Source organism: Polistes dominula, unplaced genomic scaffold (genome assembly GCF_049000335.1).
Source record: "Polistes dominula isolate Pdom_NZ unplaced genomic scaffold, Pdom_raw_medaka contig_79, whole genome shotgun sequence".
NCBI classification, from domain to species: domain Eukaryota; kingdom Metazoa; phylum Arthropoda; class Insecta; order Hymenoptera; family Vespidae; genus Polistes; species Polistes dominula.
This window is the reverse complement of record NW_028300916.1, coordinates 1922045-1942878: the sequence shown is the minus strand read 5'-3', so window position 1 is coordinate 1942878 and position 20834 is coordinate 1922045. Positions and strand designations below refer to the sequence as shown.

The following is a 20834-nucleotide window of genomic DNA, read 5'->3' as shown; positions in this document are numbered from 1 at the left end:
TATTAATTAAATGTCAACATCCCTCGTATGTATTTCTACCCATAACAAATGGTACTCGAAAATGAAAGGATTTTTTAGAAATAAAATATTATTTGAATATAATTATCAATTTTGTTCACACTTTACGATATCAAATATACCAATAATAAATAAAAATATATATATACTATAAATAATAGTATACTAATACTAAATAAAAATATATAATACTATAAATAATAATATTAATAATAATAATAAATGTTTTAATCATATCTCTCGAAAATGTTTGATTTAACGGACTACTTTACATGAAAATAAAATTACTAAGAAATTTTACTCAATAAAATAATTTCAATATATAAATTAAATGAAATTTGATAGAAAATATTTCAATTGATAAAAGTTTTTATCAATTTACATAATTACACGAAATATATTTTCCATTTCATTTCACAATTACAAAGTACATACATCTGAAATAATATTTGTATGTTTGTTCGTTTGAAAATGTGTACTGAGTTACTTTAAAGATCAAAGGAGATAAATTAGGAACTACGCTTGTTGAATTTTAAACGGGATAAATTGGAAGGAAGGAAAATTGATTTAATCGTACCGTGGTAAGGTAACGTGTTATTTGATAAATTTTCCTTTTTCTATTTTCAGAAATTCCTTTGACGAACTCCAACGCAAAGTAAACTCAACCCCCATTCTCCCACCGGCCTGATGATACTTAGGAAAAGTTTGATCACACGAAACAATTATTATTTAATCATAGATCAATTGTTTCTAAGCATATTAATGCTGCTGTTAGTTAAATTGTAAAAAGAGAAAGCTTTTTTTTCTCTATTCGTGGTCTATCGCGATCGATCGTATTTTCTAGGACAATCTTATGGTTCTCATGATTTTTCAAGAACAAGTCACGTGAGATGATGAGAGAGAATTGTAAGAATACTTCGTTAAAAAAATAAAAAAAAAAAGATTATCATCATCATCATCATCATCATCTCGCGAAAATCGTTAAATAATTAATATTACTAATAATAATAATAATAATAATAATAATAAGTACATTAAAATAAGAAGTTAAATGATAATAGATTTGCAATTGATCGACTGTACCTGTTCTTTGTATTTGTATATATATTTTTTAGAGATATCCGAAAGAAATATGTGACATTTTTTCAATAAATCATCGTTTTATTGTATTTGGAAATTGAATTTTTTCCTACCCGATAGAAAGCAAGAGAGAGAACGAGAGAGAGAGAGAGAGAGAGAGAGAGAGAGAGAAATGGATGGAAAATAAATCAATTAAATGTACACACGTGTATGATACATTTGATATTAAATTGAAATTGTTCTTTATAAACAAGTCAAATTTTCCAGATTTATTTTTTTTTTTGTTTGTTCCAATTAAGAAAATTGAATTATCAATAATTTATTTACTTGGCATTCACCAATGTGTCAGCTGTTAATAATCCTATGTCAAAATGTTTAACAAAACTTTTATATTCATATATATATATATACAATTTTCCAAGAATGTTTCATTTTAAGGATTACTGAAATACGAAAAACAGCAGATATTTATGTATATATATATATATCAATTTTGACAGTATAAATTTATCACAGATATTATAATGTGATCTAATAATTTTTCTTTTTTGTTTGTTTATTTTATTAATGTCAAATTATTCATCAAAATTAAGAATATTATTTTTAAATATATCTTTATATATATACACAGACACAATACATTTTAATTAAATTGTTTATCTCAACATGCAACTATTTACACGATTATAATTTCATTTCATTTCGTTTAATATTATTTCATTTGAAAAATAAACAAGACACATGCATATTATAATTTTTATTATAACTTTCACTGAAAAAGAATATATATATATATATATATTATATGTGTTTGTGTATATATATTTGTCAATAGTTACGATCTTATATAATATCTATCTCAATCAAAAAAAATAACAGAAAAAAAAAATATATATATATATATAAATTAATAAATAATATAATGTATTCTATTCAGTGTGTTGTTATTGGTTTACAATATTAATATTCATATCTCTAAACGAACATAATTTGATGGTTATCAAGTAAATCATTTTCCTTAACAGATGAAAAGGTTTTATTTTTACATGATGTTTAATACGAGTTTTCTTTTTTTTTCATTTATATATATATATATGTATATGTATATGACAATGATAGATGTATGATATTCGTTCGGATACTGTTGGTTTTTTTTTATACTAACTGAAATACTGATTTTGGCATACATACATATATAAACACAGCCGATGAAAACGTATCATTTATAAATATCATACATGGTAGTTTTTTTTTTTTTTTTTGTAATTGTTTACATATGAATAAAGCGTATTTTGTTATTATTAAATTATGAATTACTTTGTTTGTTAAACCCACTTATATATGCGCAGACGCACGGGAATAATGTTATTAATAATATTAATGCTATTTTCACATTATTATGAATTTTTCTTACGATTATTATTATTATTCTATAAGAATTATTTGTATTTAATCTGTTTATTTTTTTTTATTATTATTATTATTATTTTGTTTCATTTTATTTGAAAATCTCTGACGTATTGTATTTTAAAAGACACACAAAAGGTGCTTTCGATAACAATTACTTTTCATTAATTCAAAAATGGATTCATATTATTTCATCATTCACAACTATTCAAAAAGTATCTTATTGTTCAACAATAACAATGTTAAATTAATTGATGTTTAATGAACAAGAGCAGAAAAAACAGCTCGTAGAATATGATTACATATACCTTACATCGGATTTATGATTATACTTAAAAATTTATGTTTATATATATATATATATATATATATATATATAATCTATTATTTAATAAATCTTGTATGTTAAAGAAGGGGGAAAAACAAAATTAAAGTAAAAGAAATATATAATTGACGATTAAAATTTCCTTTAAAGAAATGATATAAATAGAAATTAAAAATTTGTTCTGTATAATATATAATTTTTTCATAATTATAATTTAATAAATATATATTTAAATACTTATGATTTGTTTATGCAAATGGTAGTACTGAATACGTTACAACTTTCGATATAATCATAAATATGATATATGAATGAACAATGAATAATGAATATATTAAATTCATTATTATTAATTCGTTAATGCTAAAATGAAATTTGAATCTAAATCTCACAACTAAAAGAAATATTATTTAACAAAGACGTGAATTCGTTTGTATATTAACTGGACCACGACAATTACTAAATGGAGGATTCTCGTCATCAGAATTATCACTTCGGCGAAATAACGTAATTGGATATCGACTTTGTTGAGATTTTTCAGGTTGATGTGTTAATTCTTCTATATATGCAATTCTATCCTTAGCAACTAATTCTTGTATATGTTTACTTAACATAGATAATTCGATCTTATCTTCATAAATTCCATTGGACGACGATCCTAATTTCTCATAAAAGAGTATGTAAGGCGTATCTGGTGATCTTAAATTTTTTAAATCTTCTAAAGTAGTACAAGAAACAAAACTATCGTTGAATTTGTACCAATTTTGTTTAGAATCACAAGCATAAGTGAAATAATGTCCATAATCCATACTGAAACCGGAGTGTACAACAGCTGCATAAAGTTGATAAGTTTCAGTTATTGAATTTGGTTGAGTTGATACTGGCAATTGTATAATGTTATTGTATAAAACTTTATGCTTTAATTTAGTTTTTAATCTAGTTTCAAAATCGTAATTAAAATGTTTCAACGTTAATATTAAATGTGACGGTGCTTGTAAAATTTTAATTATTCTTTCGGCATCGCATAATATTCTACATTTGTCGCATCTATATTTATTATCGCCAGTTAATTTTTCTGGTGCTAGATAATAATCTATTAGATCTTGAACAGATATGGCTTCTTGATTTTCATTTAATTCTTCCGGGAAGCACAATTGAAGATCACGAAATTTATCTGTGTTGTGTGAACATGTATTGCATCGTGCGCACTTATAAGTAATTTTTGATTCTCCGCCTAACACTCTATGTACAAGAGATGATGGTATACTTATTTCCTCTCCTCCAACAGATTGTATTCCACTGTCTGTTGAATCCGAATGATAATCGGAGAGATTTTGTGTCTGTGTTAGCTCGTCACCTGGTCAATCAAAATAACATTTTTTTTTTTTTTTTTAATTAGAAAAACGAAATAACTAACAAGATTATAAAGTTTGAAATTAAAGGTATCTTTACAAAATGTAAGAGAAATAATTACCTTGCGTAAAATCAGCTAACGATTGAGTTTTTCTTTGTAAAATTGTATTCCCTGTTAAATTTTCTTCTGTGGTCCAACGCTTAATGACTGCTGCTGCTTCTATTGGCAAATTATCGTTGTCTTGTATATCGACTTTACATTGATAGCTAATTAAATCATTTGTGGCACATCGTTCTTGTTCGTGTAACATATCTAACAAATGACTGTTTGGAGAGAAAGAAAAAGAATCTATTAGTAAATATAAAAAGAAATAATAATAATTATTATTTTATATAAACATTGTTTTTAGTATTACAAGTAGTTGAAAGAATATTATACGAACCAGAGAAATTCCGAGCTATCCTGTTGTTGACCAGGTAAAAAAGAAGCAGGTCGACAAGCATTCCACATTTCATTTGGCGATAAAGTAATTCTATTGGAGTATAATAAAAGAGCAAATACATCTTGCAGTTTCTTCAATATAACTTGTTCGCCATTATCGTTAAAAGATTTATAGTTTAATACTTCGTGACAAAATTCTCTTGTCATAAATAAGGCTTGTAATACACTGTTCATATAGCATGTATTTCCAAGATTAGAAAGACCCACTTTCCCGGTAATAGATTTGGGTGATTCTAAAAAGGAATCTAATTCTCTTTCATTAGTCCAAGTTGGTCCGATAAGTATTTCTTTGCCAATACTGGATTGAGATCTTACAGGCAAAATGATTTGCGAAGATATATGATCTTTAGAACGAGTAAGTTTTGTCTTAAGTGCCTTCTTAATGTCGGTCATATCTTGTATACATTCTATATTAGATTTATCTATATTAATTAATATCTGATCTATCATATTAATAACAATTTTTAATAAACGTAATGAGCCTTGTCTTTCTAAAATAGGAAATATAATTTTGGAAGCATTGTGACGATGTACTGATTCTAACGAACTTGAAAATATTGTTTTCAACATTGTTTCTAGAACTTCCATAAGTATCTTATCCTTTTTCCTTCTTTCTAAACCAAATATAAATTCCATTATCCAACGACCAAGGCTATTTCCTTTCCAATTTGGAAGCCAAGCACATAAGACCCTTAAAGCCTGAACTAATTTATCTTCGCATTGAGATTCAAAGATCCAATCAACCGCTTCTTCTGAAGGTTCATTCAATTTTAATACGGATGCTAATGCAAGTGCTGGTTCCTGCTTTTTATCTTTATCTGATATAATTTTGTATAATGTTTTCAAGCATACAGGAACAAGTACTTGTTTTTTAGAACATATTTCACACAACAAAGTCTGAATCTTGATAACATTTTCATTAAACTCATCATTTTTCAATGGTTGATACGGTGGAGAGAGATTGGCCAAACTTATCACTATTGCTTCTCCAAGTTCTACATAATTATTAGACTCACAAAAAAACATATCGTAATCTTTCAATAGCTCAAGAATCTTCCTTAAATCTTCCATTTCTTTCTTGATGTCTGTATTTTTCAAGAACATTGTTAAATCACTAACAAACGTATTAACATTCGAATTATGCGTTATTACGTTTTTACAATACCAAGAAATAATACCAGGTATTTGGTTAACATTTGTAACACAGTCCCATAATGGTTTCAATATATCAACACAATTATTAGCTTGTTCGTATACCTGATTACCTTCGATCTTCTTTAATTTGGCCCATCCCTCAGCAATCTCCAATGGTTTTCCTGTTACTATTAAAGTCAAGCTATGTTCTATATCACGTTGTATTTGTCCCGTACCCATTGTTATTAATTAGGTGCACTGACAAATTGCACTTATAACTTTCTCTTTCTTTATATATCTTTACTCAAATGAACTTATAACTATTTTTAACCTCAATCGACAATGACTTTCACGAAAATCAAAATGATTTCATGGTCACACGAAACAGCTGGTCAAACAGCCAACACGAACAAATTGGCACAATGGTATTCACCGCTTTAGGCCCATAACACAACTTTCTAAGATCCATAGAAAGATCAAAATATTCACGATAATAGGTTCCAATTACGTACGAGTCATTAAATATAGCTACTAACTGACCAATGAAATCGTATGATATAAACTTATGTTTAAAACGATATCTTCTGGATTGGTCGATACATTTTCGATATGTCTCGAAGTATAATTTTATATTACGATATTAATTGATATAATTGATATTATTGATATATATTTTTTTATTAACTATGCGAATTTTAATTGTTCTCATTATTATTTTCTTTTTATTTTTGTTACTAGAAAAATTTATCTGAGATGATACAATTTAAAATATCTCTAGTATCGATAGATACATTATGGCGCGAAATACAAAAAATAAACTAAACATTTACTTGCTTCGATAGTCACATGATTAATCATCATTTAATTATTTATAAACGACGTCTAAAATTAATAGGTAACATATGTTATTTCTTACTATTGTATAATTAGAAAAATATTTTAATTGAAATATAATCTATATTTAATATGATGATTCATGTAATATGATAAAAATAAGAACATTTCGAAAGTCAATTATAAAATACATGATATTATCATATCTTATCCGTTAAAATTTGATGTTAAGATCATTCCTTGATTTCACGTTATATTAGAATTTGTACATTGTGAAATTATTTAACACTCTAATACTTAAAATTTTGCTTATATATATAGCAACTTTATAAAAGTTCAACAATTGTACTAATTTAAACAATTTCTATAACAAAGAAAGAAAAATTGTTATAGGCAAGACACGTCGTTGATTATTTCAGCCATCATATTTTTATCTTCTAACGCTGCACCGATTTCTTCTTGATCCCATTGTAAACTTAATTTGGATAAACGAGCCTCCTTTTTCTTAATTATTCTTAAAATTCCTCTAGTTTCTATCAACGTACATAAGCATACAAATTCCGAAATATCTATAGCGTGAATATTTCTTTTCTTGCAAACTTTTTTATAAACCTCGTGCAACTAAAACATATGTAAAATCAATAAATTATTAATCTAATATATCATTTTGAAATATATTAATATTTCAAAATACTAACCTTTTTAATGGTAACATCTTTATTTTTTCCCTTATTTAAAATAAGTATGAAAGAACATAATAATAATTTTTGTTGTAAGGGAAGTGTACTTTCTTCTTTATCAATGTTTTGCGTACCACCATAAACACCATTTAATACTGTCATTACATCTTTTACATCAACAGGCTTTTCGCTCAAAGGTTGATCTTTTCTTGGACTAGTCGTATTATTTACAGGTTGTAAAATTTGTGATGTCTGATGAGATTCGGCAAGCTCGATAACTCTTCTACTAATATCCAATGCTCTTCTAATATCGCCTGAAATGGCAGCAACTTTTCCAGCTAACAATTGTAATGCTGGCCCAATTAACATATCAGGAACATTTGCTTCTTGGAGTCTGGTAGATAAAATATTAGATATTTGTTGCTTCGTATAAGGAGGAAAATTTAGCAGTTGTGGCTTTAATTCGCATTTCGCTTGTAAACGTGGTAAAATTCTATCAGTTAAATCCAAAGCATTAGCAATACCGATTAATAGAAGTTTTGTATTACGTTTTGATGGCCATTCAAATATGGAATACAAAATAGATTGATTTCTGCTTTCTAATTGATCTATTTCATCAAGAATTAATAGTAGCATTTTATGATCAGATATCAAATATTTTTCTATCATTGCTTTACTGATTTTACTAGATTTTGGTACAGTTAAACCTAACTCTTGTATGATCTTTGAATAAATAGTTGCAGCTGATTTCATCGTAGTACAATTAACATAAACAACTTTGAATTTTGATTGAAATTCTGGTTGTTGCATAATTTTAGAAAGACATGCTGTTTTTCCAGTACCTGGAGGTCCAGAAACATAAAGCGATGCAGAAGATTCATCTTCCAAATGTTCACTAATGAATTCTTGTAATTTTGCTAATTCTGTTTCTCTTCCAGGCAAATTATCCGAAACAGAACTGTGCAAGGCTTTACGTGCATTACGATATTTATCTAAACCAAATAATTTCTTTGGATTTAATTTCTCCTTCTTTTCATCCGATGACAAATCAAGTTTATCTAAAAGAGTTGATGGAGTCAAAGGAACTTCTGCAGATTTTTCAGTTTTTCTTTGCTTCGGTGGTGAAGAACTATTGTCATCTAAAAAGATAACGAACACATATAAAACACTGAATAATAAATTAATTCTTAAACACTAAAAATATCAATATATGTATATACCTTCAGAATCATCAGACTTTCTTACACGTCTTGGAGTTGTAAGAACGTCGTTACTTCTATTTTCTTTGGAATTTGCTTTATTTATTTTAACATTTTCTGAGTCAGAATCAGATTCAGATTCACTGCTACTTAAAGTTACAATCTTTTTAACCTTTGGTATATATTGTGTAGGAATACTTCTCAAAGTTGCATTAGTGAAATCTTCTTTAATTTCACTTTCTTTGCTACCATAAAAAGTACTTTTCTTCCTTATTGGAAAAAGTATGTTCGTCTGTTTACTCATCTTCAATAAGTCAATAACTTTCCTTTTATTTTTTAAAATCAAAATAATTTCAAAAACAATATGTAAAAGTACTAATTATAATAAAATAGTAAATAATCAATGAATATAATATTATCACTTCTATATTTAAAGAATGCTTGTCTAAAAAACTTTTCAGTTCAACCTCAAACTAAACAAACGACTAGCTTCAAATCCTTATGATTTTCAATGAAATAGAATTTTAGAAATAATAGATAGTATAAATAATGTACGTAACTAAAGTAAACCACAATATTTGATGTTCCTCGCTCTATGGATCAGAATAAACCGAACACTAATGACTGACTACATTAACGTTAATAGCAACAAGTAATCTTCCTATATGTTTTCGCGGGAAAGTCTTTTAAACGCGGGAAAACGCGCGCATGTGAAATAGAAACAAACCGGAACAAGGAACAACAAAACTAATTCAATGCAAATATTAATAAACATTTCTATGAGTATTTATATAAAAATGTATATTATTTTTTTTATTTCGAATTTTAAATTTATATTTATTAACATTTTTAATTGTTAATCAATGACAGTAACAAAATTATAAAATTTATAGAAATCTAAATTAACATTACAGTGTGTTGTAGTACTCTTAACCAAGCCCTCTATAGGAATAAATGTTGAACTACAACGGACGATTTCCTGTTCCGTTTATATATTCCTTCTTGTTCATATTGATCCTGATTCTTGACAAGAAAGGTTGAATAAATCCACGGCAATCGACAATTAAGCAATTTCGTCAATTTTTCTAATTTAAGAACATGAGAGCAAAGGTAAGCATTTAATTTATAATATTATTATTTAATGTATAACTATAAAAAATAAGTTATTAAAAATATATTAATAATCAAGGAAATCAAAGATTTGGTAGTTGCCTTCAGCCATGTGTGATGTTTAATTTATAAAGTTATTTGTTTTATTAAATGAGTGGATTCTATTGTAACTTAATTTATAATTTTTGATACGTCAATAATGTTTTTTACTTTTATATATTATATATGATGTTTTAATGATAATAAAAATGCTAATGGAGAATAGGTTATGTGACTAATATATGTTTTGTTTTCAGTGGCGTAAGAAGCGTATGCGCAGGCTTAAGCGTAAAAGGAGGAAGATGCGTGCGAGGTCCAAGTAAACTGTCTTTTTTTTTTATCTCTGTAAGTATATTTATGTGTCTAATTAATCTTTTCTTTAAAAGTATAGTTTTATAAATAGTTAATCGTTAACGTGTATGTACATCCATGCATAGCAATTGATAATAATCTAAATTTATAAGCTTGTTAACTCGTAATCTGCAAAAAAAGTTAAACGCATATTGATAATAGATTTCTTACAATATTTATAACAGATTTTTTCTTTTGTTACAGCTGTAGGAACGGCATAGTAAACTCATCGAGATGTCATAATTTCTAGATAAATTTATCAGAAGTCCAACATGCTCTATGATCTTGTAACAACCATTCCACCAATGTACCGTTCACACAGAGAGATAATTTTATAAGCCTTTATTTTGATCATCTTAAATAAAATGGAAACTCGACGTACACAAATTTATAATTTCTATCATTGTCTCCTAACCCTACTTTATATACAATTCTTAATTTAAATAGATTTCAAGTAATACAGATTTAAATACAAATAATACGATTTCTATTTTATTATAATTTAAATATAATTGAATTTGAATAAATTTTGCTATTAAAATTAACTTAATTTAGTATAAATTATTCTCAGTATTCATTACCGCCATCTGAGATACTTCGTAGAAATAATCGTCAGAAAGATCTTGACCATCTTGGAATAATGTTTTGAGGTTAGAAAATTAAATGAAGAAATCATGAGCAGTAATATATTGTCAAATTTGTTACGTGCAAGAAAAATATACAAAACATTTATTTCTCATAACAATAGATCTATTACTTATTCTTTATTAAAACAAACAAGATGTTACTCAGATATTAATCCAAATACATTGTCTAAGGAAGAACCTGTGAATGAGGATGAAAATAATCTTGCAGAAAAGATTAGCTCGAGATATAAATTATTTCAGGACAAAGATTCTAAAGTTATTTTGGATGTAGATGAAGAACGAGAAAGAATGTTTTTAGATGATTTACGTAGAGAAGAGGAACATCATGATCCTTACGAAGGATTGAATTTAACACGTGAGTCAATATTTGTATATAAACAGTATATGTAAATTGAAACATTGATCAGAAATTTAAAAAGTGATTTAGTATTTATATATAAATAATATAAATAAACTTTTACAAATTAGAATATATATTGCCCTAATATAATAACCTATATAACCTATATGGTAAAAGTAAAATATTTATTAAAATGTAATTAATATTATAAAACATTTTAGGTGGTATAAATGGAGTGTATGAAATAGAAGATCTCATAGCTGTTCTTCAAAAAGATAATGCAAGGAATATCTTTGTTGCATCTGTACCAAAAGAATATAACTATGTTGATTACTTTGTAGTAGTAACAGGTAAATCCAAAAAGCATATGACTGCTTTAGCTGAATATGTACGTAAAATATTTAAACTGAAAAGGCATAAAACCGATATCATCCCAAAAATTGAAGGAGCAAATTCAAATGAATGGATAGCTTTAGATTTAGGTATAAATATTAATTCAAATAATCTAAATAATTAATTAACTTTATATTTATACTGCTAACACAAAGGATGTTTATTTCTAGGAAACATTGCGTTACACATATTCTCATCCGAGGCTAGAGAACGATTTGATTTAGAACTGTTATGGTCTGTTGGTTCACAGTATGATGAACTAACAAATACACCTCAACACGTGGATATTATGGATCGATATAACACTTTCCTAAATACATTTCAACCAGAAAATCCAGAATTTTCAGAAAATCCAGAAATCCCCAACAATCCATAGAAATATATACATTTTTATGTGGAATTTGTTAGGATAGTCTATAATGTTTGCGTAACTTACATTAAGACTGAAATAAATTCTGTGAATTACAACAAATTAGTATTATTATTAATGTTATCATAATTATCCTAATTAAGATATACATGGATTACTACAAGTGTGGACATTTTGAAAAATATCTGAGGTTTACATTTCTGAGTCCCTCCTGGTAAGATTTGATAAGAATATAAGATTTTTGTTTTAAATTATTAAGTATACTTCTAACAAACAAAATAAAAAACAATTTTATTTTATTTTATAGATTTTACTATAACCCTATTGTCTTTGCATCTCTCTCTTTCCTTCAGATATTATAATTTCTTTTAAATTTATTTTAACCAATTAAAATCTGCGCGTGCGCGTATCAATATCTATACATATATATATACGTAGTACATATTTGTTCTTTATCCTTCCATTTTTATTTCTTTCTTATCACCCCTCTCTAATTTTTGGACTATCAACACACATACTATCTCTCTTTCTCTTTCTCCCTCTTACAATAAACTATTAAAAGCAATTCGTTGTCTTAGCAACGCCGATATCTAAGAATCCTTTATCATTACTTGATAGAACAGACATTTATTGAACTATCTGTTCAGTTTGACGTGTGATGACTAATCAAACACATTACATACCGAAATCCATGTATTTTTGAGTAATTCTTTACCAATTAAATACACATATACATATATATACATATATGCATATGTATACAACTCGTGTGTGTGTGTGTGTGTGTCAAAACTTCTTACATTCTGTATCCGTACGATCGGCATCATTTTTTATTTCACTCTTATGTGTGCATATATTAATAAAACTTATATTAAAAAAAAATGTCAAATTATTTTGACATTTAAAAAAAATTATATTTTTATCGTACGGTTTAATATTCGTTAAGATTTGTACACCTTTGTGAAAGCAGCTGAGCCAACAATAATTACTGTTTGACCAAAGTCAATTTATATATACACACGATTTCACCTTAGCTTCATTTTGTTTAAATGATTGCACCAATAAGTGAGATAATTTTATCGATAAAGAGAAACAGTTTTATTTGTTGACTTGTAACTAAGGGAGACTTACATTTCTAAGATTGACTAGGTAAATCATTCATAGATCATTTCTTTTAATTTTATTTAATGATTTTTTCTTTTTCTTTTATCAATTGTATGAACAATTCATATTACTTTGTTGTTCTTTTGTATATATTATTTTGTTACTATGAATCAAACAATTATAAGATTTTGTTTAATAAATGTTTAATACATTTGTTTAGGAAAGATTTTCATGTTTGTTTTTTGTTTTGTATTTACGTACACACAGAATACGTTGCATGCAATATGATTATCGCGGGAAAAATATTTGAATTATGTCAAACATTGTTATCTTTATATCTAATATTTATTATTGGACGATTAGATATAATGTATTTGTATTTAATATTTTTAATTGTTCTTTTTTAAATTTGAGATAATTTTAAGAGTTTATTTTTGATGTCTAAAAAGTATAAACAAAAATGAATCTTATTTAGATTTGTAATTATTAAGGTTAGGATTCCTAGATAATAATTAAATATGCATGCTTACAATTAATGTATTATTTTTCTTTTGTTTTCTATTAAATTATATTTTTTACCAACATGAATTTTCTTTTTTTTCAGATATTTTATGTGTTATCAAAATTTGATGAATGAAAGAACAAATTAAAACATATGGGAATGAGTGAGAGTAATAATAATAAAAATGTCAAAGTCAGTATCAGTTTGTCAAAGAAAGTCATCTAGATGTTTAAAAATACCATTAAAATCGACTGAACAAATTTATTTGGTTTTCTTGATACCAACGCTAGTAAATTGTATAGTTTATATCATTCACTTCTCTGCTGATTTAGTTGTCGCTATACAACATTTTAGAGAACACAATCCAGTATGGGGATCTTGTACACTTTCTCTTATGTACGCTCCTGCTATAGTATATTTTATATTAACTATTTCAAGACCAGATTGGTGGATGACCGACAATGATAAATTAACAAAAGGAATTTTTATCTGGTTATTCATTCAAATATGTCAGCTCATTGGATTTCCATTCTTTGCGCTTTACAGGTATATTGTTATAATAACATGTTTAATAAATTATTAGAGAAAAATTTACAATTATTAATAATTTGTTTTACATAGATATGCTGGACTTATCGTCATGGCTGTAGATGCTATCATCTTGACAGGAGAAAAAAGATCCAAAACGTTAAACATTTCCTCTGCACCTGCAGCCATCGAATTATATTTCTTTTTACAAGCCTGGTTTCAAGCTGCACCACAAGCTATATTCCAGACTCATTTACTTTTCCGAGAATATACAGTTCAGCGTAGTTTTCAATCGAGTATGATAATTGTCTTATTCTTTAATATAATCCATAGTTAAATAACAAACAATATATTGTATATATTTTATTTCTTTTTACAGTTTCAGTACATGTATTGTGTATTCTTATGTCTGTCGTGATACTCGCAATTGAGACAACTTCTTTTCAAAGATTTGAAAGTCAACGGATCAATGGCAGAAAGCTTCCATGGGCAATGTGGTTAAAAAAATATTGTATCAAGGTAACTTTTAATTAATTATTATAAAAAACATATCTATGTGATCAATTATTTATCTCACAATTTTATTATATACAGGAACTTCAATATCTTGAAGAAAAAACACCGTTACAATTATCTAACGTAACAGAGGATAATAACACGGCTGCTAATAATTCTAAGGAAGAATCAGATCAACGTGATGAAAATGTAAACAAATCTACAGAACAAAAAACAGAAACTGAAGCAGAAGCAGCAGCAGCAGCAGCAGTTACTTTAGATCGACAAATATCTGTAACTCCACCACTACCACCGAAAAATGCACATGTAACACCACCTCCTACACCTTTGAGAGGAATTACCACGGTTGTATCATTACCTGTACCGGATGTACCAGCACCTCCTCGTCCAGATTCAATTGTAAAAACATCAGAGAATCAGGATGTAGAAAATTCAAAGTCTATTTCTATTATTGAACCAAATCAAAAGTTAACAAATAGTAATCAAAGTTTAATATTTCCTAAAAGGAAACATTCTACCAAAGGATTAGACGAAGACGACCCAGTTGGAAAATTTCTTTCATTTCTTTGGTGGTTCTTTTTCATTTTAGCACGAATTCTTACCATAAGCATATTTTATGAATTTTATCCATATTATTTATTAGGTGCGCTTGGTATCCATTACATTATCATGTTGATATACCTCTTTTATTATACATCGTATTACGATGTAATCACATTTTTTATTAATCTTTGGCTCGGTTTAGTTTATATCATCAGTATGATAGAATACAAAATTAAATTTAAATATGCTGACAAATGGTTATTGCCATATTATATTTTCATTATTATTCAAAATACTGTATTTACATTAACATGGTATTTTAATGCTGAATTCGACGGATTTTGGTATAATTATGCACTATGTACAATTTTTATCAGTATGGCACTTTGTATTTCGTCAACTATAGTCTATCATGTTCTATTTAAACCAAAGAAACGAAGAATATACAGTAGTTGACAATCAATAAAAAAAGAATTATTCAAGCTAATAGTTTTGGTAAAGAGAAAAACTAAATATTAAATAAACATTAAAGTTCTTATGCTTATGAATATTGCAACGGAGCCATTGTGAAATAATTTCACAATCTGTATGACTGAATTAAAAAAAATATTTCTTTAAAATCTTAAATCGTAGCTAATATAAAAAGATAGATCATAATCGATAATAATGACTGTTCTACTATAATTGTAATTGTTAGAAAAGTATTTTAGGGGTATAAGATAGAATAGTTTCAACGAATATAATAATTATGTGTATGTGTAGTATATTGTTAATGTATTTGTTGTTAATTATTATTATTATTATTTACAATTAATTATAGTCGTTTGATATATAATGTATAATATTTATAGAAAAATGATTCCTCTAGAAAAAAGACTTATAAATAGTTACTACATCTGGCAGCAAATTTTTTTTTTCATTTTTCAAAATAAGCGTACGATATATGATAATATTTACAATGTATTTTATATACACTGACAGCTACGGATATTTATACTTCTTTTGTATAATTATTATAAATTCTACATTTTTCACTGTATATTTTGGTGCTTTAAAAGTTGATATTTAGACATAAGAACTTTTAAAGCTCCCGTTGTTCGAATTTATTAAAAATATATTCTTTTGATATTTATTAAAGCATATCTATACTTCAGTTCATTTATAGAAAATATATATATGTATATATATATATATATTAGAAAATAAATCTTTTACACATGTATGTTAGAATCTCTGTGTAGATTACCAAGTTGTGCTTCAAACAAAATATCACTTAATAACTTCTCCGCTATTATTCTTTGGTCTATACGCATATTTCTAAGTTTAGCCGCTACATTACGACCAATTGCATCAAATTCATCTTCCATAACGATAGAATTGTTGTGTGGTATTTTTAAAAAATCATTAGATTCAGGTTCTTCTGATTTTCTTCTTCTAATAACTGGATTTTGATCCGTCCATTCTGCAGATTGTTCATACAATTCTTCGCTACCAGGTTGACACTCTTCCTAAAAGTAAATAAATATTTGGAATTTCAGTAACGTGTATTAACTTTACTTATCGCACAAAATTTTATTGACAAATTGCTAAACATAGTAAAATGAATTTACTGGTTTATAGTATTTTCTGTATCTTCTTTTTGTTTTTATGATTTCTGCATATTTATCAGAAGATAAATCAATATATACCATTGCAGGTTTCCTTTGGTTAGATTTACATTTGATTTTTTCTATCATGAGTGGATGGAGTCTCTAAAAAGAAGAAGAAGAAGAAGAAAAAAAAGAAACAATTCATAAAATTATATTAGATTATAAATACACCTATAAGTATATTAACACATTATCGCTTACTTTTATATGACTTAAAAAGTTCCCCGTAGATTTTAAATTTCCATTAAGCAATTTGTGACATTGTAAACATCTAACTGTAACATTAGTGTCTTCTACTCGAATTACTGTAAAGAATTCACCATCTAGAATTGCAGGTAAACGTACTGGAGTAAGTGTCATGTTTTGATGAATATTTGATTGTATTTGCGTGATTTGAGTTTGATCCTGTTGCATTTGTTGTTGTTGTTGTTGCTGTTGTTGTTGCTGTTGTTGCTGCTGCTGTTGTTGTTGTTGTTGCTGTTGTTGATGTTGATGTAATGTCGATGATTCATGATTATCTTGATTTTTTACTTGTACTGTTTGCATAGAAGTTTGCGCACCAACAGATTGATTTATTTCTTGCTGATTTGTAGCTTCAATCATACACGTATCAAAAGTTTCTATTTTATTGACATATTTTTGAGGTGGAAAATTTTCCATGGCTTTTTTATTTTTATATTTGCTTTGTTGTTATTATTGTTGTTATTGTTGTTATTTAGAATTATTATATTTGTCAATAAAATAAAAGAAATAATACTAATTTCTTTAGTTAATTCACTGTAAATATATATATGTATGATAAATATACATTAAAATAATCTTTAAAAAGTAATATTTAAACATTTTTTAAATATATATATGTGTATTATATATGTATATATATATGTATATATATATAGATATAATTACTTACTGATAGAGATAACACACTAACTAACTAGTACTATTTATCTTGACTTCTTATTGAATTTTAAATAAGTTATTAGATAAGAACGACGTACAAGAAAGATCTCAAGTAAGATAATAGATAAGAATTTACACGATATAGTATATATAACTATGATAAACTGAACTACCAATCTTACAGATTTTAAACTCTAGTTTTATTTCAAAATCACTTTTATATCAATTATATCATTACTAAATTTAATATTTTAATAAATATTTAATTTTTTTAATTCAACTTAGAATTAGAAATAATTATTTCATTATGTAACAAATAGATTTATACTGAATTTGTTACTATAAAATATAATACTATGGTTAGTTTCATAATAATCCGCTAAAAGTTCAAATATGGCGCTGCTAGTCACTAGTCTTGAGAAAACTAACTAGGATGAATTCTACATTTAGTGTATACATAGGATAAATAGTTGTATTTCTAGTTTAGTCGATGTATATTATTGCAGACGTCTAAACTTGGATTAGAGGTGGTTCAAGTATGATTGATTGTTAAAAAAATATTCTATTAATATTTCACAGAATTAAATAATAAAAATTCGAACGCGGGATATCTCGTAATAAAATATTGTTTATTGTTACAAACGGGTTAAATAATTTTATTTGTTCTTGAAATTTCGTGAAAGAAACATTTTACTGAATGTGTGAAAGAAAATATTTTCAAATTAATTTTATTGTAAGTTTACGTACCCAAAATAACCATTTTCAGTAAGATAATATAATTATTTTCTTAAACTGAAATAATGGCAATATCTTTGTCAGGTAACATAATATTTTCATTCTTATTATTAATTATAACCACATATTGTTATTAATGAAATATCATTAAATATATTTTTTATGATTTCATTATCTTTAATATTTTTTAGCATATTGGGTAAAGTTTTTCAAAGGTGCTGGCTTTCCACAAGATGTTGCAACCAAGCATGCAGTTGTATTTTCTAACAATCGTATTAAACCAGACATGCTGCCAGATTTGGACAAGCCTAGTCTTAAAGAAATGGGTATTACATTAATGGGAGATATGATTGCTATTATAAGATATGCAAAAAAAGTAGTGGAAGAAACGACATGTGAAAAATTTCTCGTCGACACAGAAGATCCAGATAAACCAGCAAAACTTGTTAATAAACCGATAATTAAAAAAGCAGTGACCAAAGTAACCGCTAAATCACCAGTTGTAATTAAAACGAAATCATCTACGGTTACTAATCCAAAAACAGTTAAAAACACATCTACTGTGATTCCGAAAATAACAACTGTTAAGAAATCAAGCGTGGTATTATCAGAAAGTAAAAAACCTACAAATTCATTAAAAAGGACACTGTGTGTGGAACCTGAGGAAGGATACAATGAAAGTTATAGCAATGATTGGTCAGTTGTTGCTAAGAAAAAACCAAAGCCACAAACTAACAATGATGAGGATAATGATAAAGTAGGATATACGGTGATAATACCAAAAATGGCAGCTTTGAGAAATTTACCTGCTAAAAAAGCAGTCGAACAAAAGCGAACAGTATTTGATAGATTAGGAGATAGTTCAGTAACTAGTACAACCAATTTGCCTGAGACTTCTCCTACATTTAATGTTACTGGACTGGGTAAAAATACATATAAGAGAACGATAAGCGTTTTCAATCGTCTTGGCGATAAAGATTCTAATAAAAGTGACACGCCGCAATTAGGAATATTAAAGAATGGTACTACCAAGACAACCACTTCACAGGGTATTCTAAAAAATAGTAGTTCAAATGTAGGAATATCTAGTGTAGCTAAGAAGAAGATTATTGCTGCGGGTACAATGCATGCCGATCATGAGGTTAATAATAAAACACCTTCAAATAGCGTCAAGCGATTGGTACGAACAACTAAAAAAATTACTTTCAATGAAAATGGATCGAATTTAAACAAAACAAGAAATTTCGAAGTTACGTCTGGCAAATTAGGTATGAATTATTATCTTCAAAGAATTATATATCAATTTCATATATAATTTATTATTCATTTTATTTTAATTTCGTGTACTTTATTTACAGCTTCTGAACGACTTGCCACAATACCAGCAAAAGCACGATTAGGTGTGCTTAGATCAAGTAGTGCTAAACAAGTTACTTTCAATAGGGTTGCAACTGTTACGCACGTTAAAAAACCCGATGTTTTTAGTCGTCTTGGCATTTAAAGAAAACATTCAAACACATCATTTAAACATTATTTCCAATTACATATTCTTTGTACAAAGTAATATTATTTTTTCTCCTGTAAAGAGTATATATGTAAACATATATGTTTTAATATAAAAACAAAATCTATTGTACTTCTCAAATAGATTAGATAATATTCTTCGCAATTTTACACATACAAAAAATGAACTTTTTTAATATAAAACATAGTCAAATAATTACTTTTTAGATCATATAAAAAAACATATAACATTCAATTAAATTCAAAATTATATTATTTCAAATACCAAGAAAATTTAATAGGAGAAATTTGCACAATTCTGAGTCAACTACAAAGTATATGTAAAGAATTTATTTTCTTTTTCAAATGTTCATAGTATAATAGGGATCATTTTCAATCAAAATTATATAGATGATAAAAAATTGTTTCCCTATATGATAACCTGAATATTTTGTTGCTTTTTCTTTTTCTTTTTTTTTTTTTCAAACTAAGCAATCTCTAAAAGTCTTAAATATTTTAATATTATAAGACTTTTTTAATCGTTGTGATATTATTAATTATGTTAATTGTTGTGATATAATCTTAGCTTTCTTCAACATTTATTTTATGATTTAATGTGTTAAATGCCAAGCCTGTTTTGTTTAGGTTTCAGTTTAGACCAGAATAAATAATCCAGTGAAATATAGAAAAATGTAAACCAATGGTGATGGACACAGTTTGAATGGAAAGTCTTAGAGGTTTGTCAGTAAAAACTGGTATGGCATTTAACATGTTAACAAATTAAGCTTTGCATTATGTTATCAACAAATTCAAATAAATATAATTCTAATATACGTAGGTTGGAACTTAAATAGTGGCAACTATTTATTCACAACCGATACAAAAGAGTTACATGTTTGCATCTGTTACTGTTCTTCAAAGTAGTCACCAGCGTTGTGTAGAACCTGTTGCCAGCAATGTGGAAGGTGTAGTATACCATTAACAGATGTTCTGTTGATGAACCTGTAACAGGTGCAAATATGTAACTCTTTTGTATCGGTTGTGAATAAATAGTTGCCACTATTTAATT

The 20834-nt window shown here is 26.7% G+C and overlaps 7 protein-coding genes across 11 annotated transcripts in view; 4 read left to right on the top strand and 3 right to left on the bottom strand.

The window, feature by feature from the left end:
- The window catches only part of LOC107074520 (uncharacterized), a 29218-nt gene extending 28031 nt beyond the window's left edge, over positions 1–1187 (top strand). For all 3 annotated transcript variants that reach the window (XM_089170776.1, XM_015336031.2, XM_015336030.2), the window contains one exon: positions 646–1187. In XM_089170776.1, the coding sequence (XP_089026902.1) occupies positions 646–677 (32 nt within the window). In that variant the 3' untranslated portion in view covers positions 678–1187. The remainder of the gene's footprint in view (positions 1–645) is intronic.
- Positions 1188–2161: 974 nt separating this feature from the next.
- On the bottom strand, positions 2162–6254 carry LOC107074516 (ubiquitin carboxyl-terminal hydrolase 35). The gene is made up of 3 exons (XM_015336022.2): positions 4627–6254; positions 4305–4507; positions 2162–4187 (listed from the first exon to the last, which is right to left on the bottom strand). The coding sequence occupies exons 1-3, from the start codon at positions 6057–6059 to the stop codon at positions 3241–3243; spliced, it is 2583 nt and encodes an 860-aa protein (XP_015191508.1). The 5' UTR covers positions 6060–6254; the 3' UTR covers positions 2162–3240.
- Positions 6255–6739: 485 nt separating this feature from the next.
- Cdc6 (Cell division cycle 6) lies at positions 6740–9641 on the bottom strand. Its single transcript, XM_015335962.2, has 3 exons — positions 8554–9641; positions 7352–8472; positions 6740–7274 (listed from the first exon to the last, which is right to left on the bottom strand). Exons 1-3 carry the CDS (start codon positions 8834–8836, stop codon positions 7041–7043), a joined length of 1638 nt encoding a protein of 545 aa, XP_015191448.1. The 5' UTR covers positions 8837–9641; the 3' UTR covers positions 6740–7040.
- A 982-nt stretch (positions 9642–10623) lies between these two features.
- RsfS312 (ribosomal silencing factor RsfS-like protein, 312) lies at positions 10624–11884 on the top strand. Its single transcript, XM_015335965.2, has 3 exons — positions 10624–11034; positions 11241–11501; positions 11583–11884. Exons 1-3 carry the CDS (start codon positions 10707–10709, stop codon positions 11786–11788), a joined length of 795 nt encoding a protein of 264 aa, XP_015191451.2. The 5' UTR covers positions 10624–10706; the 3' UTR covers positions 11789–11884.
- Positions 11885–12188: 304 nt separating this feature from the next.
- LOC107074482 (uncharacterized) lies at positions 12189–16022 on the top strand. 2 transcript variants are annotated; one of them, XM_015335963.2, is made up of 5 exons: positions 12189–12931; positions 13491–13934; positions 14010–14212; positions 14296–14435; positions 14511–16022. In XM_015335963.2, the coding sequence occupies exons 2-5, from the start codon at positions 13573–13575 to the stop codon at positions 15429–15431; spliced, it is 1626 nt and encodes a 541-aa protein (XP_015191449.2). In that variant the 5' UTR covers positions 12189–12931; positions 13491–13572; the 3' UTR covers positions 15432–16022. The 2 variants fall into 2 exon arrangements, with proteins under 2 accessions (XP_015191449.2, XP_089026901.1); XM_089170775.1 differs by lacking the exon at positions 12189–12931 and adding an exon at positions 12983–13377.
- On the bottom strand, positions 15722–17691 carry LOC107074485 (uncharacterized). Of its 2 annotated transcripts, none has more exons than XM_015335966.2 (4): positions 17538–17691; positions 16826–17401; positions 16586–16726; positions 15722–16483 (listed from the first exon to the last, which is right to left on the bottom strand). In XM_015335966.2, the coding sequence occupies exons 2-4, from the start codon at positions 17282–17284 to the stop codon at positions 16187–16189; spliced, it is 897 nt and encodes a 298-aa protein (XP_015191452.1). In that variant the 5' UTR covers positions 17285–17401; positions 17538–17691; the 3' UTR covers positions 15722–16186. The 2 variants fall into 2 exon arrangements, with proteins under 2 accessions (XP_015191452.1, XP_015191453.1); XM_015335967.2 differs by having other exon boundaries at positions 16664–16726.
- A 306-nt stretch (positions 17692–17997) lies between these two features.
- LOC107074464 (uncharacterized) lies at positions 17998–19907 on the top strand. The gene is made up of 3 exons (XM_015335933.2): positions 17998–18346; positions 18454–19530; positions 19621–19907. The coding sequence occupies exons 1-3, from the start codon at positions 18328–18330 to the stop codon at positions 19761–19763; spliced, it is 1239 nt and encodes a 412-aa protein (XP_015191419.2). The 5' UTR covers positions 17998–18327; the 3' UTR covers positions 19764–19907.
- The last annotated feature ends 927 nt before the right edge of the window (positions 19908–20834 follow it).